At 49.1% G+C, this 19,176-nt stretch overlaps 1 protein-coding gene across 1 annotated transcript in view; it reads left to right on the top strand.

Annotated features, from left to right (window-relative positions):
• LOC129695167 (neurobeachin-like protein 2) overlaps positions 1-19,176 on the top strand; it is a 116,292-nt gene that overhangs the window by 85,918 nt on the left and 11,198 nt on the right. The window contains exons 6-11 of the mRNA XM_055631942.1: positions 1,750-1,832; positions 4,887-4,972; positions 6,003-6,309; positions 6,776-6,882; positions 10,801-10,887; positions 14,294-14,377. Of these exons, the coding sequence (XP_055487917.1) occupies positions 1,750-1,832; positions 4,887-4,972; positions 6,003-6,309; positions 6,776-6,882; positions 10,801-10,887; positions 14,294-14,377 (754 nt within the window). The remainder of the gene's footprint in view (positions 1-1,749; positions 1,833-4,886; positions 4,973-6,002; positions 6,310-6,775; positions 6,883-10,800; positions 10,888-14,293; positions 14,378-19,176) is intronic.

Genomic DNA, 19,176 nt, shown 5'->3' on the forward strand with positions numbered 1-19,176 from the left:
AGCCAGCACCGGCATTTAATGTTATCATGGCTGATCATCCACAATCAATAACCCGTGCCTGCCTTCTCCCCATACCCTTGACTCCACTAGCCCCTAGAGCTCTATCTAACTCTCTCTTAAATCCATCCAGTGATTTGGCCTCCACTGCCCTCTGTGGCAGGGAAATCCATAAATTCACATCTCTCTGGGTGAAAAAGTTTTTTCTCAACTCAGTTTTGAATGGCTTCCCCTTAATTCTAAGACTGTGGCCCCTGGTTCTGGACTCGCCCAACATTGGGAACAATATTCCTGCATCTAGCTTGTCCATCCCTTTTATAATTTTATACGTTTCTATAAGATCATCCCCCTCATCCTTCTAAACTCCAGTGAATACGAGCCCGGTCTTTCCAATCTTTCCTCATATGACAGTCCTGCCATCCCGGGAATTAACCTGATCAACCTACGCAGCACTGCCTCAATAGCAAGGATGTCCATCCTCAAATTAGGAGACCAAAACTGCACACAATACTCCGGGTGTGGCCTCACCATGGCCCGGTGCAACTGCAGAAGGACCTCTTTGCATCCATACTCAAATCCTCTCATGGCCAATGTACAAACTCCGTACTGACAGCATCCGCAGTCGGGATGGAACCCGGGTCTCCGGCGCTGCAAGCGCTGTAAAGGGCCTGTCCCACTTAGGCTATTTTTAGGCGACTGCCAACAACTGTCACAGTCGTAGCAGGTCACCAAAAAATCGGCAACTGGATCCCCCTTCGACACAAAATCAGCGACACCCTGGCAACAACTAGGACAGCACTTACATCAGGAGAATTAAATTGAATTGAATTGTAATTGAATTTCCTTTATAGTCATTCAAACAAGTTTGAACGAGATTGTATCCAATGCAGCCATGACAGAAAAAAAGCAACAAAACACACAATGAACACAATTTAACACAAACATCCATCACAGTGAATCTCCAGGCACCTCCTCACTGTGATGGAAGGCAAAACGTCTTATGTCTTCCTTGCTTGTTCTCCCGCTGCGTCGAGGCGATCGATGCTCTCGATGTTGAAGCCCCCGCCGGGTGATGGTAAATCCCGCGGTCGTTTTTAATGCCCGCGAACGGGCCGGTTCAAACTCCGCGATTCGGGGCGGACGGAGCTGTCGTTGCGGGAGCTTCCCGAGAATCGGTCACCAACCAGGGACCTGCGAGCTCCCGATGTTACCCGTCCACAGGGCTCGCGGTCGAAGCCTCCGAAGCTCTGAAGTCGGGTCGCAGCCACAGCGCCACCACAGCCTCCGAAGTCGGCCAGCTCCGCGATGGTGAGTCCACAGGCTCTGCCACAGGAGCCCCGCAAGGTCGATTCCAGTCGGAGGCCGCCAGCGCGATATTAGGCCTCGGCGCAGACGGAGACGGAGATACGACAAGGAAAAGATCGCATCCCGTTGATGGGAGAGATTTAAAAAATCCACTGTCGCCAACTGTCTCCAAAACACATTGAACACGTTGAAAATCCAGCGGCAACCAGAAAGACGCTACGACTCTTTGGGCGACTGAGGAGACGACTCACGACCACATACAGGCGACACCCCGGCAAACATGACAGCCTAGTCGCTTGTAGTCACTTAAAAAATTGGCCTAAATGGGCCAGGCCCTTAAGACAGCAACTTTACCGCTGCGCCAACGTGCCGCGCCCAAGGTGCCGTGATAGTCATGTCCGCCTGTTTACCCCGATGTTTAACTGCACAGGTCCTCTTTGGTTTTAGGGAGATCATCAGCTCGATGGAAAGAAGTAAATACAAGTTTACCCCAGCTGATCTACCTCAAGAATTCAATACGTTCTTCCACGGTAAGTAAAAGTATTCACTTTGACAGAAGACGGGGGCGGCACGGTGGCGCAGCGGTAGAGTTGCTGTCTCACAGCAGCGGTAGAGTTGCTGTCTCACAGCACCAGAGAACCGGGTTCGATCCTGACTACGGGCGCTGCTGTCTGTACGGAGTTTGTACGTTCTCCCCGTGACCCACGTGGGCTTTCTCCGAGATCTTCGATTTCCTCCCACGCTCCACAGACGTGCAGGTTTGTAGGTTAATTGGCTTGGTGTAAATGTAAATGATCCCTGTACTATGTAGGATAGTGTTCGTGTGCGGGGATTGCTGGTCGGCGCGGACTCGGTGGGCCGAAGGGCCTGTTTCCGTGTGTCGAATCTCTAAACTCCATTAAACTAAGAAGCCAATGGCCAAGAAGGTGTAGGAAGGAACTGCAGATGCTGGAAATGCAGACGTCTGAAGAAGGGTCCCGACCCGAAATATCACCCGATCCTTTTCTCCAAAGATGCTGCCTGACCCGCTGAGTTGCTCCAGCACTTTGTGTCTACCAACCAAAGGGTATAATTTGCTCAGGAGATGCAAAGAATTACAAATGCTGGAATTAGATCAGAAGACCATAAGTTATTGGAGCAGCAATGAGGCTGCTCAGCTCATCAGGTCTACTCCGCCATTCATCATGGCTAAAATATCATGCTCAACCCCATTCTCCTGCCTTCTCCCCATAACCCCCGACACCCGTACTTATCAAAACACAATCTCCAGTTTATAAATGGCTATTGACTTGGCCTCCACATCCTTCTGTGGCAATGAGTTCCACATATTCCTGCACGTAATCCATATCCTTCCATTCCCTGCATATCCCCTAACTCGAGGAAGGGCATCCTTGCTATTGAGGGAGTGCAGCGTAGGTTTACAAGGTTAATTCCCGGGATGGCAGGACTGTTATATGCTGAGAGAATGGAGTAGCTGGGCTTGTACACTCTGGAGTTTAGAAGGATGAGAGGATTCTCATTGAAACATATAAGATTATTAAGGGTTCGGACACGCTAGAGGCAGGAAACATGTTCCCGATGTTGGGGGAGTCCAGAACCAGGGGCCACAGTTTAAGAATAAGGAGTAAGCCATTTAGAACGGAGACGAGGAAACACTTTTTCACACAGAGAGTTGTGAGTCTGTGGAATTCTCTGCCTCCAGGCAGAGGGCAGTGGAGGCAGGTTCTCTGGATGCCTTCAAGAGAGAGGTAGATGGGGCTCTTAAAGATAATGGAGTCAGGGGAGAAGGCAGGAACGGGGTACGGATTGGGGATGATCAGCCATGATCATATTGAATGGCGGTGCTGGCTCGAAGGGCTGAATGGCCTCCTGCACCTATTGCCCATTGTCTATATCCATGTGCATCGCTCAAAGCCACCAACACCACTGTCGTATCTGCTTCCAGCTCCATCCCAGGGTGTGTGTTCCAGGCACCCATCACCCTCTGTGTAAAATAAAATTGCTCCGCACATCTCCTTTAAACTTTACCCTTCTCACCTTAAATCGATGCCCTCTAGTCCTGCACACTCTGTGGAATCCTTTTTTTTTCCATAACTGATAGGAGCAGAATTAGGCCATTCGGCCCATCAAGTTTACTTCGCCATTCAATCATGGCTGATCTGTCTCTCCCTCTCAACCCCATTCTCCTGCCTTCTCCCCATAACCTCTGACACCCGTACTAATCAAGAATCTATCTATCTCTGCCTTAAAAATATCCATTGACTTGGCCTCCACAGCCTTCGTTGGCAAAGAATTCCACAGATTCACCACCCTCTGACTAAAGAAAGTCCTCCTCATCTCCTTCCTAAAGAAACATCCTTTATTTTTAGACTCATAGGGCATACATGGTAAATGGTAGCGAATTGAGGAATGCAGTTGAACAGAGGGATCTAGGAATAACTGTGCACAGTTCCCTGAAGGTGGAATCTCATGTAGATAGGGTGGTAAAGAAAGCTTTTGGTGTGCTGGCCTTTATAAATCAGAGCATTGAGCATAGAAGTTGGGATGTAATATTAAAATTGTACAAGGCATTGGTGAGGCCAATTCTGGAATATGGTGTACAATTTTGGTCGCCCAATTAAAGGAAGGATGTCAACAAAATAGAGAGAGTACAGAGGAGATTTACTAGAATGTTGCCTGGGTTTCAACAACTAAGTTACAGAGAAAGGTTGAATAAGTTAGGTCTTTATTCTTTGGAGCGCAGAAGGTTAAGCGGGAATTTGATAGAGGTCTTTAAAATGATGAGAGGGAAAAACAGTTGACGTGGATAAGCTTTCCCCATTGAGAGTAGGGAAGATTCAAATAAGAGGACATGACTTGAGAATTAAGGGACAGAAGTTTAGGGGTAACATGAGGGGGAACTTCTTTACTCAGAGAGGTGGTTGTGTGGAATGAGCTTCCAGTGGAAGTGGTGGAGGCAGGTTCGATTTTATCATTTACAAATAAATTGGATAGTATATGGACGGGAAAGGAATGGAGGGTTATGGTCTGAGCGCAGGTAGATGGGACTAGGGGAGAATAAGTGTTGATGGCCTGTTTCCGTGCTGTAATTGTTATATGGTTATATGGTTAATAGAAACATCCTCTATACATCTCTCTTTTCTAATTGGGTGGCTCATTTGTTCCAGATGAATAAGCTAGTTGAATAAGTTTAGTTTAGTTAAGAGTTAGAGCATGGAAACAGGCCCTTCAGCCCACCATGTCCGTGCCGACCAGCGATCTCTCAAACACTACTACTATCCTACACACTACAGAAGCCAATTAACCTGGAAACCTGCACGTCTTTAGAGTGTGGGGGAAAACTGGAGCCCTCGGAGAAAACCCACGCAGGTCACGGGGAGAACGTACAAACTCCGTACAGACAGCGCCCGTAGTCGGGATCAAACCCGGGTCTCTGGCGTTGTGAGGCAGCGGCTCTACAGCTGCGCCACCCGAGCATTGAAGACACTTTATTGAAGAGAGCTTTAATTATGTGGAGACTTTATACAAAGACTCTCAATTATTCTAACTTTAGCATCTTGTGTTTTTGTTTCATGACCTTGTAGAAAGTTTCCAGAGCTGCCAGACTTTACCAAAGACAATTCAACTGCGGCTGATGTATCTTTACGGAGCAATTATCAGTGGCAGTAAAGTAAGCTCGCAATAAACAACTTAAAACTGAAAACTTCAAAAGCAACTTCTTTCCTGATTATGTTTACTTTCTCCCTCCCTGGGGAAGATAGTTTATTACTGAATATGGACATTGTTCTGTAGGATAAGTGTAGAGGTAATTTAGATATTACTTTGGCATTCGGTTTGGTTCACTTGGCTGGGCACTTATCCTGGTGTTATAGCGCCTAGTTAGTTTGCTAGTTAGTTAGTTAGTTAGTTAGTTAGTTAGTTAGTTAGTTAGTTAGTTGGTTGGTTGGTTGGTTGGTTGGTTGGTTGGTTGGTTAGTTAGTTAGTTAGTTAGTTAGGTTAGTTAGTTAGTTAGTTAGTTAGTTAGTTAGTTAGTCAGTTAGTTAGTTAGTTAGTTAGTTAGTTAGTTAGTTAGTTTGTTAGTCGGTCGGTCGGTCGGTCGGTTAGTTAGTTAGTTAGTGAGTGTGTTATTTAGCGAGTGAGTCAGTCAGTCACTTAGCTAGCTAACTAGTTAGTCAGTCAGTTAGCTAGTTAGTTGGTTAGCTGCTTAGTTAGTTACTTACTTAGTCACTTAGCTAGTTACTCAGTTATTCAGTCCAGTTTAGCTTATTGTCGCGTGTACCAAGGTACAGTGAAAAGATTTTGTTGCGCGCTAACCAGTCAGCGGAAAGACAATACAATGTCGCCATTTACAGTGTGCAGATACATGATAAGGGAATAATGTTTAGTGCAATGTAAAGCAGGTAAAGTCCGATCACGGATAGTTCGAGGGTCTCCAATGAGGTAGATAGTAGTTCAGGACTGCTCTCTGGTTGTGGTAGGATGATTCAGTTGCCTGATAACAGCTGGGGGGAGAAACTGTCCCTGAATCTGGAGGTGTGCATTTTCACACTTCTGTACCTCTGGCCCGATGGGAGTGGGGAGAAGAGGGAGTGGCTGAGGTGCGACCAAGTACTTTGTGTGTTGACGTTGATCTCTTCATTGGGTTAAGTGTAATTGGCCGGAGGTGTGACTGAACCCTGCCCCTGGTCTCCTCCCTGCAGAAGAGTGCTCTGGTGGCCATCACCCCGACCTCGGTCCAGGCTCTCATGACGGTTCTCAGGGCCAGCGGCGAGCTGGGCAGCCTGGAGCGGAGGGAGAGCAGGCTGCTGCACGTTGCCTTGAAGTGCCTGATCTCAATGGTACACATCCTGCACGCCAGCAGCCTGGACCAGCGGCAGGTAGACATCAAGGCCATCCTGGATGGTTACTTCAAGCTGCTGAATGCGGACAGGCCAGTGGCCTTGCTGGAGGAGGCAACACAGAGCTCTCTGGATGACGGCTTCATCTCACTACGCATCAACATGCTCAGTAAGTGGGGATAGAACTTAGATCATAGAAACATAGGTGCAGGAGTAGGCCATTCGGCCCTTCGAGCCTAAACATATAAGATTGTTAAGGGCTTGGACACGCTAGAGGCAGGAAACATGTTCCTGATGTTGGGGGAGTCCAGAATCGGGGGGCCCACAGTTTAAGAATAAGGGGTACGCTATTTAGAACGGAGACGAGGAAACACTTTTCTCACGGAGAGTTGTGAGTCTGTGGAATTCTCTGCCTCAGAGGGCGGTGGAGGCCGGTTCTCTGGATACTTTCAAGAGAGAGCTAGATAGGGCTCTTAAAGATAGCGGAGTCAGGGGATATGGGGAGAAGGCAGCAACGGGAAAGTGGGACAGGGGCATTAGTGTACGGGGATCGCTGGTCGGCAAGGGCTAGGTGGGCTGAAGGGCCTGTTTTCGCGCTGTATCTCTAAACTAAAGGAGTGACCTCTCTGTTACAGGTGCTATCTCGGACATGTTGAACTGCAAGGACCGCCCTGCTCTTCAGGCCATCTTCCTCAATAATAACTGCTTTGAACACATCATTAGACTCATCCAGAACAGCAAGGTACGCACCTTACGTTGCGTAGACATCTCCTCTCGATTGCTACCAGCCTGTATTCTCATCAACTCTTAAAGGTTAAACACCTGGGGGAAATTTTTTTTTTAAATAGAATATTAGCTTCAATTCTGTAATTAATGGAATTAACAAAGTTCCAGAGTGAGTCGGCGGGACAGGCGGCATCTCTGGGGGGGAAGGAATGGGTGACGTTTCGGGTCGAGACCCCTCTTTGGACTTAGAATCTTCCGATCACCGGTCACGGTGGCGCAGCGGTAGAGTTGCCGCCTTGCAGCGAATGCAGCGCCGGAGACCCGGGTTGGATCCCGACTACGGGCGCTGTCTGTACGGAGTTTGTGCGTTCTCCCCGTGACCTGCGTGGTCTTCCCAGATCTCCCAGATGTTTGGTTTCCTCCCACACTCCAAAGACGTGTTTGTAGGTTAATTGGCTTGGTGTGAATGTAAAAATTGTCCCTACTGTGTGTGTGTAGGATAGTGTTAGTGTGCGGGGATCGCTGGTCGGCGCGGACCCGGTGGGCCGAAGGGCCTGTTTCCGCACAGTATCTCTAAACTAAACTAAACTATTTTATTAATATGTGTACAGTGGAACTGCAGATGCCGGTTTTTACCGAAGATAGATACAAAGAGCTGGAGTAACTCAGCAGGTAATGCAGCATCTCTGGAGAACATGGATAGGTGACGTTTCAGGTCATGTCTGAAGAAGGGGAAGATACAGAGCGCAGAATATAGTTCTCAGCATTGTAGCGCACCAGTTCCACAGACAAAGTCCAATGTCCGCAATGGGGTAGAGGTGAATCGGACAACACCCTAGCTTATGGAAGGGCCGTTCAGAAGCCTGATAACAGAGGGGAAGAAGCTGTTCCTGAGTCTAGTGGTGCGTGCTTTCAGGTTTCGGCCCAACTTGCCCACACAGCCAACATGTCCCAGCTACACTAGTCCCACCTGCCCGCGTTGGTCCATACCCCTCCAAACCCTTTCCGCTGACTGGTTAGCACGCAACAAAATAAGGGACCTTTTGACAGCGGCAATTCCCGACGGCAATTCGTTGAGCGACTGGGCCGTGTCTGGGTGAATGGTGAGTTGGCCCCGGGTGCTGGACTGCACACAAAGCCCAGCCGGCGGGCCAGCTGAGGAGTTTTGTCCCCGGGCCAAAGTCCAGTCCGGCGCCCCGTCCAACTCATGAACCGATGATCAGCCGTGAGAAGAAGTGGTGTCGGCGGTAAGCGAAGGTCTGAAGGTCGGACAGCTAGGCCGGGCTGCCGACCGACCGACGGGGCCACGGGCGAGGCGCTGCTGCTGCTGCTGCTGCACTCCACGGGCTGCACTACGTCGGGACGGGTGAGGCGAGGCATGACAGTCCCCTCGACCCGAGAGTAGCGGTCAAATACAGGACAAGGGCAGTCCCATAAGGGACAAACCAATTTAGCCCAATATATATACGGGATGTCCCGGCTAACACGGGACAGTTGGCAACCCTACCGATAGTTGGTAACCCTTCCTCTTCTCCAGAGATCCTGCCTGAGCCGCTGAGTTACTCCAGCACTTTGCGTCTGTGTGTGAATTGATCTGGTCCAGTAGATTGTGCTTGTGTCAGTGTGAGTGTGTGTGTGTGTGTGTGTGTGTGTGTGTGTGTGTGTGTGTGTGTGTGTGTGTGTGTGTGTGTGTGTGGTGTGTGTGTGTGTGTGTGTGTGTGTGTGTGTGTGTGTGTGTGTGTGTGTGTGTGTGTGTGTGTGTGTGTGTGTGTGTGTCCCCAGTTCGTCAACAAGGGTCACCCTCTGTGCATTCTTCAAAGAAAGTAGGTCAAAGCTATTTTCGTTATCAAAAGACAAAACTTCAAAAAGTAAGTCAGATGTTATAAACCTTGCTTGCCTCACAGCGCCAGAGATCCCGGTTCGATCCCGACCTCGGGTGCGGTCTTGTGTGTGGAGTTTGCACGTTCTCCCCAGGACCGCGTGGGTTTCCTCCGGGTGCTCCGGTTTCCTCCCAGGCGCGGGTTTGTAGGTTAATGAACCCTCTGCCAACTGCCCCGAGTGTGTCGGGAGAGGGTGAGAAAGTGGGATAACGTCGCCCTGGGGTGAACGGGTGATCGCTGGTCGGCGCGGACCCGGTGGGCCGAAGGGCCTTTTTTCCCCACGCTGTGTCTCTCGACCCATGAACCAAACCGATAACACTTTACTTGTTTGACCTGAGCGATGAGGTAAAAGAATGAATTTATGTGGCGTTGTCCTGTTTTGTGAGCTTTGTGTCAGTTCAGATGTCATGTATTTTATGCATTTTGTTTTTCTCTTGTCGCTATCTCATCCCTTCCTGTAAAACCCCACTCAACCTCTCCCCCCCTTGCCCTCCCCCCCTCCCCTTCCCTCTCATCTCTCTCCCCCCCTCTCTCCCCCCCTCCTCCTTCCCCTCTCTCCCCCTCATCCTCCCCCCCTCCCTCCTCTACCTATCCCCCTCCCTCTCTCTCCCCTCTCCTTATTTCACCCCCCCATCTCTCCCCCTCCTCTCTCCCCTCTCCTTCCTTCCCCCCCCCTCCCCCCCTACTTCTCTCCCCCCCCCTCCCTCCTCTCCTCCTCTTATTTCACCCCCCCCCTCTCCCCCCTCCCTCTCTCCCCCCCCCCATCTCTCCCCCCTCCTCTCTCCCCCTCTTCTTATTTCACACCCCCCTCTCTCCCCCCCCCTCCCTCTCCCCCCCCCTCCCTCTCTCCCTCTCTCTCCTTCACCCCCCCTCTCCCCCTCCCTCTCCCCCCTCTCCTCTCTCCCCCCCTCCTTCCCACCTCTCCATCTCTCCCCCTCCTCTCTCCCCCCCTCCCCCCCCCTCCCTCTCTCTCTCCCCCTCTCACTCTCCCTCTCCCCCCCTCTCTCTCCCCCCCCCCCCCCCCTCTCCCCCCCCCTCCTCTCTCCCCCTCCTCCCCTTCCCCCCTCTCTCTCCCCCCCCTTTCTCCTCCTCTCCCCTCTCCCTTTCTCCCCTCTCTTCTTCCTCTCCTCTCTCCCCCCCTCTCTCCCCCCCCTCCCTCTCTCCCTCTCCTCTCTCCCTCTCTCCTTCCCCCCCCCCTCTCCTCTCTCCCCCTCCTCTCTCTCCCCCTCCCTCTCTCCCCCCCCCCCTCTCTCCCCCTCCTCTCTCTCCCCTCCTCTCCGCCACCCCCCCCCTCCTCTCTCCCCCCCCCCTCTCCCTCCCCCCCTCCTCTCTCCCCCCTCCCCCCCTCCCCCCTCCCCTCTCTCCCCTCCCTCTCCCTCCTCCCCCCCCTCTCCCCCTTCCCCTCTCCCCTCCCCCTCCCTCCCCTCTCTCCCCTCTCCCCTCCCCCTCTCCCCTCCCCTCTCCCTCTCCCCCTCCCTCTCTCCTCACCCCCCTCCCTCTCCTATCTCCCCTCCCCCCCCTCCTCTCTCCCCTCTCCCTCACCCCCACCTCTCTCCCCCCTCCTCTCTCCCCTCTCCTCCTCCCCCTCCCCCCTCTCCCCCCTCTCCTTCCCTCTCCCCTCTCCCCTCCCCTCTCCCTTCTCTCCCCTCCTCCTCTCCCCTCTCCTTCTCCCCCCCCTCTCCTCTCCCCCCTCCCCCCTCCTCCCCCCCCCCTCCCTCTCTCCCCCTCCTCTCCCTCCTCCCCTCCTTCCCCCCTCTCCCCCTCTCCCCTCTCCCCCCCTCCCCTCTCCCCTCTCCCCCCTCCTCTCTCCCCTCTCCCCTCATCTCCCTCCCTCTCTCTCCCCTTCCCCTCTCTCCCCCCCTCCCCTCTCCCCCCCTCCCCTCCCCCCCCCCCCTCTCCCCTCATCCCCCCCTCCTACCCCCTCTCTCCCCTCCTCTCTCCTTCCTTCCCCCCCTCCTCTCCCCCTCTCCCTCTTTCTCCCCCTCCCTCTCTCCCCCTCCCCTCTCCCCCTCTCCTTCCTTCCTTCACCCCCCTCTCCCCCCTCTCTCTGACAGCTCTATGTCGGCAGTGCATCTCAGGATGACGGAATGGGGGGCCCAGATCTTGCCACCCAGTTGCTGACTGAAATCAATCTCAGCAAGGTACAGTCGCTGCCACTGAACCGATGGGGAAAGAAGGGCCAGGGTGTGGTGTCAGTACGATGCAGGCGTGGAAAATCACCTCCACTTGCAACCCCCCCCCCCCCCCCTCCATAATTCCCCCCGAAACTGTGTCCCCTAGGCCGGGTGAGGCGGGCGATCTCGACCTCATCGGGACCTCCGCGGCCGATCGGCGGGTGGAATCTGCCCCCTGTGGCCGGGGCTCTGGAACTCCTGCCCGGCCGGAGCAGGCAGATCCGTTCCCATCTTGGCCGGCCGGTATCCCGGCCTCTCGGTGGCCGCGACCTCTGTTGGGCCGGCAAGACGGATAACCCAGAGAGGTCCCAGAACCAAAAGGTGCCGGAAAATCGACGGTGGGCCCGTACTGCAGAAAAATCCTTAAAAACACAATGATTCCAGAAGCAAAGACCCAGTGAATTAAATCTAACGAGACCTGCTGCTTGCTGATACCACCTGGAATTGCTGCTTCTATTTCTCACTTGCTTGCATACCTGTGTGGGAAGCAACTGCAGATGCTGCTTTACACCGAAGATAGACACAGAACGCCAGAGTAACTCAGCGGGACAGGCAGCATCTCTGGAGAGAAGGAATAGGCGACGTTTCGGATCGAGACCCTTCTTCAGACTGATGTCAGGGGACAGAGATAGAATGTAGTCGGAGACAGTAAGACTGGTGGGAGAACTGGGAAGGGGGAGGGGATGGAGAGAGAGAGGGCTATCTGAAGTTAGAGAAGTCAATGTTCAGACCACTGCCCAAGCTGCCCAAGCGAAATACGAGGTGCTGTTCCTCCAATTTGCGCTGGGCCTCACTCTGACAATGGAGGAGGCCCAGGACAGAAAGGTCAGATTGGGTCTTGTACAACTGTTACATGACCTCCCAACGTCTGCACACAATACTCCGACTGATGAAGGCCAATGTGCCAAAGCCTGTAGACATGTTGTGTGTAAGAGCAGAATGCTTCAAAGACACGGGCAACTTTAATGAGTCGGGTTAAGATGACAGCGTGGGTTTTCTCCGGGTGCTCCGGTCTCTTCCTACACTCCAAAGACGCGCAGGTTTGTAGGTTCATTGGCTTTGGTGAAGTTGTAAATTGTCCCTAGTGTGTGTAGGATAGTGTTAGTGTGCGGGATGATCGCTGGTCGGAGTGGATTTGGTGAGCCGAGGGGCTTATTTCCCCGCTGCATCTCTAAAGTCTGAAGTCTAGGGCCCTAGTGAGACCACACCTGGAGTATTATGTGCAGTTTTGGTCCCCTAATTTGAGGAAGGACATTCTTGCTATTGAGGGAGTGCAGCATAGGTTTACAAGGTTAATTCCCGGGATGGCGGGGTTGTCATATGCTGAGAGAATGGAGCAGCTGGGCTTGTACACTCTGAAGTTTAGAAGGATGAGAGGGGATCTTATTGAAACATATAAGATTATTAGGGTTTGGATTATTGAAACATATAAGATTATTAAGGGTTTGGACACGCTAGAGGTAGGAAACATGTTCCCGATGTTGGGGGAGTCCAGAACCAGGGGCCACAGTTTAAGAATAAGGAGTAAGCCATTTAGAACGGAGACGAGGAAACACTTTTTCTCACAGAGAGTTGTGAGTCTGTGGAATTCTCTGCCTCAGAGGGCGGTGGAGGCCGTTTCTCTGGATGCTTTCAAGAGAGAGCAAGATGGGGTTCTTAAAGACAGCAGAGTCAGGGGATATGGGGAGAAGGCAGGAACGGGGTACTGATTGGGGATGATCAGCCATGATCACATTGAATGGTGGTGCTGGCTCGAAGGGCCGAATGGCCTACTGCTGCACCTATTGTCCGTTGTCTATTGTCTTAAAGTCGGCCTCATACAGAGTATGATGTGGAGCCTTGGGTCTCGTATCACATGCTTAGGAGGGAGTGCAGAATAGTTTCACCCAAAATGAGTCCAGATCAATTGTATGACAGGGTGGTGAGGCATTGGCCTTCATCCGTCAGGGTACTCCGTATACAAGTTGGGACATGACGTTACAGTTGTACAAGACATTTTGTCAGGCCACAGTTGCAGAACTAAGTTCAGTTTAGGTCTTTTTCTTCTTGTTTATGGCGTGCACAGCCTAAAGTTGTAGGCCAACTTGTTCTATTTGATCTCATTTGATTGTGCACGCCGGGATGATTGCATTCGTTCGAAACAGGGCGGGCCATGTGAAGGTTGCAATCTCCCACCCCTTCAGTTTAGGTAACTCAGTGGGTCAGGCAGCATCTCTGGAGAGAAGGAATGGGCGACGTTCTGAAGAAGACCCTTCTGATGTCCCGTTGAGTTACTCCAGCATTTGGTGTCTATGTTGTGTGTGTGTGATAAGATAAGACTTTATCGCCTTCCATGTCAGTGGGGAATGTGGAGGAGCCGCTGTGGTGGATGTTTGTGTCAAATTTATTTGTAGGTGTGCGTCTTGGTGCTTTCTTGGTATGACTGTATGTGAAACCTCATCTGTTGCTAAATTACAATGGTGATTATTAGGATTATGATGTTCATGTGTCTTGATTCCACATAAATGTGTTGCTGATGTTGGCTGAGTTGTGAATCTGTGGAATTCTCTGCCTCAGAAGGCAGTGGAGACCGATTCACTAGATGCATTCAAGAGAGAGTTAAGGGCTTGTCCCACTTAGACAACTCTTTAGGCGACTGCTGTTTTTAATGGAATTCGCCTACGACACCTGGCGACAACCTACGACAGATAAAACGTCGCCATCGTCACCGAAAATTTTTCAACATGTTGAAAGTTTTGCGGCAGTCGCCTTATGGCCCTACGTCCCACGGTACGAGTTCATTCCAAGAGCTCTCCTGAGTTTAAAAAAAAAATCAAACTCGTGGTAAGCACGGAGAATGAACGTAGCGGGTACGTCGGAGCTCGGGGACGTCTCTTAGCGGCCCATAACGTTAACGGCAGGTACTCGGGAAGACTCGCTAATGGCAGGTAAGCACGGGAAGACTCGTGAAGATTTTTTAACACGTTGAAGAATGTCCACGAGAGCCCCGAGTACCGACGAGTGGCCATTACCGTAAATCTCCGAGTTCGAATCAGGGCAAACTCGGGAGAGCTCTTGGAATGAACTCGTACCGTGGGACAGGGGTTTAAAAAAATCGCCTAAGTGGGACAGTCCCTTTAGATATACAGTAGCTCTCAGGGCTATCCGAATCAAGGGATATGGGGAGAAAGCAGGAACAATCAGCCTTGATTTTGGAATCATCAGCCATGATCACATTGAATGGCAGTGCTGGCTCGAGGGGCCGAATGGCCTACTCCTGCACCTATTGTCTCTGTTTCTCTGTGGGTGTGACTGTGTGATACTTTGTCTTGTTTCCCTACTGCCCGACTCCTGGTGGCATGGGCATGAGTGTAATTATTTCACACTGTCACAGGTATTCGAGAAGGAGACTGGCTCCATCACCGTACACGCCATCAGAGTCCTGACGGCCATCATGAAGAACTCCCCCTCCGCCAAGGTACGTGGCCCGGAGCCGGACATCATCGCCTTCCTCCCGCAAACCCTAGCAATGTTACAAAATTTTGAGATTTTAAAAATCAAGTCTGCAATTTATCCCATCAGATAAAGCATAACAATAAGTTTAATTTGACACCAAATTCACTTTCATATCTCGTATTAAAAAAGTTATGGCCATTTTCATACTCGGAAATTAGCATCTTGTTCCCTATTGATTTTCAATGGACATTACAAAAAAGCTGTGATCTTGGATAGTCAAAAGCCCATTTCTTAAGAAAAGATTAACATTTTTAAATAGCCTAAGTGTCCAAAGATTATTCACAAATAATTCACAATATAACATGATTTTTATATCTAATTTACATTAATTTATAGGCCAAATGGAAGAAATTTAGTGTTCAATTTCTGTAAATAAATGCCCATTTAAATCGGCTTTCTAGTGGGTTCCTGTGAACGCGCTGGTTTAGAACGTTCGCATCGCGCTGGATTAGTGCCCTCAAATGCCGAGAAAAATACTGCGGAATATAAAAAGCCCAAAATGAACTACTCGCTATAGATAACTTGATATACAGGGTTATATACATGCCCCATTTAATGTAAAAATAAGGTACATACCTTTAATTGTTTGCTTTATAAAACCCTGGGGCTGCGAGAGGTTGCGGAATGAGAGAGTAATTTAAAAACTATTATAACTATATTATCGAGGCCTATAAAACTAATAATACCTTTTGCGACCGGGTCTTGCAGCGATTTTTCGTTAATGATTTACTAGGCTGAACATCTGCGATTAGTACAGCCTAGTAAAAATCGCGTTTTAAACCCGCCCCCTCCAAACAGCGGCAAAACGCGGACATGGCTGAGGGCAGATTCCCAATGACGTTTCAGGTAGGTTTTGTAACATACCTACAAACCCTCCGTGTCTCCCACACAGCCAACAATTGGCCATTGTGGGCTCCACCCTTCCTTCCTGAGGTCATTGGTTGCTAGCCATGCTTTGTTCTGGCCTATTCTTGCCTCAACTCCCTTGCCCCCCCCCCCCCCCCCCACCTCTATCAGCCTGAAGAAGGGTTCCGACCCGAAACGTCACCTATTCCTTCTCTCCAGAGATGACCCTCTGAGTTACTCCAGCACTTTGTCTATTCCCCCTATTACATGTTTCCTGCCTCTAGCGTGTCCAAGCCCTTAACAATCTTATATGTTTCAATAAGATATCCTCTCATCCTTCTAAACTCCAGAATGTACAAGCCCAGCTACTCCATTCTCTCAGCATCTGACAGTCCCGCCATCCCGGGAATTAACCTGGTAAACCTACGCTGCACTCCCTCAATAGCAAGAATGTCCTTCCTCAAATTAGGGGACCAAAACTGCGCACAATACTCCAGGTGTGGTCTCACTAGGGCTCTGTACAACTGCAGAAGGACCTCTTTGCTCCTATATTCGATTCCTCTTGCTATCAAGGCCAACATGCCATTCGCTTTCTTCACTGCCTGCTGTACCTGCATGCTTACTTTCATAGACTGATGTACAAGGACCTCCATTGTACTTCCCCTTTTCCCTTATTGTGAGATTAATAGTAAGATTAAAGGAGAATTTACCAGTTTGAAGTTTGATCATTATTTTATGAGGAGTAACGTTGAGGGAATACGTGAAGAATCCCGCTAGGACGCATGCGTGTCATTCTTCAAAGCAGCGGTGTGAAATCACAGATAACTGTAATGACTAAACATAGTAAGATTAGAGAAGAGATACCAGTTGAGTTTATGATCATGGGTGGGAGCGGAGGGCACGTATTCCCTCAACGTACTCCTCATAAAATAATGATCAAACTTCGAACTGGTAAGTTCTCATTTAATCTTACTATTTTACTTCGGAGTCACGTGAGTGACTACGTGAAGATTTCAAAGCTCTGTGATTTCATACCCTGGAAACGAGTCCATGCCTCACATCTGCCTTATTTACTGTAGGAGGAATTGTGTTAACATAATTTAGACATGATCCGATATTAAAATTCATGAAATTCATTAACACAAATTATAAACCCCATTTTTATGGCTTAAATTAATTTACAGAACTTAAAATTGTTTCTGCAAACGTTCCAGGTTTCATGACTGGTTTATGGTAAAACAATTGAAATGCTTTTTCTCCTGACCATCCTGCTGCCTTGAGGATTTGGTCCATTGGTACATCCAACTGCATTGCTGCCGATGTTGCTGCAGCCCTGGTGGAATGAGATTTTAAAACATTAGTATCCACCCCAGCCTGAGTTAGAACCTGTTTCAGCCATCTTGAAATGGTCTGGACCGTCACTCTTTTATGTGGTTGTTTATGGCTGATTAAAAGTGCCTTCTCATTGCCTCTGATGTTTTTTGTTTTCTCCATATATAATGACAAATGTCTGCCTATGCAGAGACGATCATCTGTTGGGTAGTATCTAAATTCTATTTTGAGGCCTGCTGATCCCTGTCTGTTCTGTTTTACTAATTCATAAATATGAAATGTAATATTTTCTGGTGTAGAAGTCATGTTGTCCAGTCTTAGTTTATGTAAGGACTGTACCCTCTGTGCCGTGACCAATGCCATTAGCATGACTGTTTTTAATGTCAGTCTGTGTAGGGACAGAGCTGTTGCTGGAGACCAATTCCTGAGCATCTTCAGGACAATACTTACATCCCATATTTGGGAGTACCTGGTTCTTGGGGGATTAGTATTAAAAATTCCCCTCATAAGTTTTGTTACCAGTGGGTGAGTCCCAACAGAGTGACACTCTGTTCCTTGCCATAGATACGTTGATAGGGCACTTCTGGCGCAGTTGATGGCACTGTAACTGAGCCCCTCATCATAATGGAGGCCTGCCAGGTATTCCAGAACAGACGGGATGTTCATCTCTCTGTAGGTGATGTTGTTATTGTGGCAATACATCTCCCATTTCCTGATATAGACCAGATATTGTTTTTGGGTTGACTGTCTTTGGGCCGCCGAGATCATGTTCACTGTTCGGTCCGTCAGTCCCAGCTGTAGTAGTGGTATTTTTAAACTCTACAAATTAATAAATTTAAATATTTATGGCATGGGTGGTTATCCCTTGTTACGGGATGTACCAACGTCTGGTCTATTTGGGATGGTGATACATGGTTCTAAAACTATGTTCAGTATCACTGGGAACCATGGTTGAGTAGGCCAATCGGGTACTATCAAAATACCAGACGCAGAGTCCTGATGTATTTTCCTTCATACCTGACTGATGAGGCAGAAAGGAGGGAATGCATATATAAACAATTTCCCCCAATGCAGCGAAAATGCATCTGTCGCCGCTGCCCTGGGGTCTGGTTCCCACGAGACATAATTTGATAATTGGGGATTAAGCCTGGATGTGAATAGATCGATATCTGGTGTTCCATATCGTGCTGTAATATCAGCAAATACTTTTTTGTTCAACATCCATTCGGTGTTTTCATTAAATTTGCGTGACCTGGTGTCTGCCACTAAATTTAGTTTACCTGGTAGGTAAGTTGCTGATATCCAAATATCTCTCTGAGTACACCATTGCCAGATTGTATTAGCCAGATTGTCACATGATGTCGATTTGTTTCCACCCATGTGGTTGAAATATGCTACCACGGTGGTATTATCAATCTGTAATCTAACATGCTGGTGGTGTGACCCAGTACAATATGATTTTAGGCCATAAAATGCACCCAACATTTCCAGGTAGTTTATGCCCAGTGTGAGTAATAATGATGCTTCCTGAGCAGTCCATCTACCTCCACAGCTGGAGATGGAATTGGTGGCACCCCAACCAAGTGCACTAGCATCAGTTTGTAGCACCATAGAAGGGTTGCTGATAATGATTGGATTGTAGGAATGCCAAATGTTATCTATCCACCAATTTAGTTCCATTATGGCTTTGATTGGTAGCTTCATCGGTCTGTCAAAATGACCAGCATTAGCTTTGAGAGCTTGTATTTTTGCCCTTTGTAAATTTTGGCAATGTAGGGGTCCAAATTGTGTGGCTGGAAAGGCAGCCACCATTTTGCCAATTACTTTAGCTACCAACCTGATGGATGGTTTACTGATGTCAATGAGGTTATTGCAAGCCTCTATTAATTCTGTCGCCTTTCCCTTTGGTAATGTCACCAACATGTGAACTGAGTCAATGGTAAATCCCAAATAGTCCATTGTAGTGGAAGGCGTTAATTTAGATTTAACTGGATGGATAATAAACCCCAGTTTTTCAAATAACTGTTTTGTGGCTGTTACAGTTTGTTTGGACAATTCCAAATTTTTGCCCACAATGAGTATGTCATCTAGATATGCCATGACCATGTGTCCTTGTTTCCGTGGAAATGCTAGGGCTGGTTTCAAAATTTTTGTGAACAGCCTAGGGGGCTGATGTTAATCCATTTGGTAGTGCTCTGTATTGCCACGCTTTCCCATCCAGTTGAATTTTAAGAAACATCTGTGGTCACCTCGTATATGCACTGAATAGTAAGCATCTTTTAAATCGATGCTGGCCATGAAGTAACCTTGGGAAATCAATTGTTTAGCAGTAACAAAGGTTTCCATTTTAAAATGAATGTATTGTACAAAAGTATTCAATTTGGTCAGATCTATGATGATGCGACAACCACCATCTTTTTCGTTTTTGGTAAATATATTGGACACGAATTCTAATGGTTCGTGTTGAGATTTTTCAATTACACCTTTTGCGTAAAGCCGCTCCAGTTCAGCATGTGCTTCTGATTTCTCTTTACCCGAAAGTACGAACATTCGGTTCGGTATATGTTGAACTGGAGGGCTGTA

The sequence above is a fragment of the Leucoraja erinacea genome, unplaced genomic scaffold, assembly GCF_028641065.1.
Source record: "Leucoraja erinacea ecotype New England unplaced genomic scaffold, Leri_hhj_1 Leri_96S, whole genome shotgun sequence".
In the NCBI taxonomy this organism is placed as follows: domain Eukaryota; kingdom Metazoa; phylum Chordata; class Chondrichthyes; order Rajiformes; family Rajidae; genus Leucoraja; species Leucoraja erinaceus.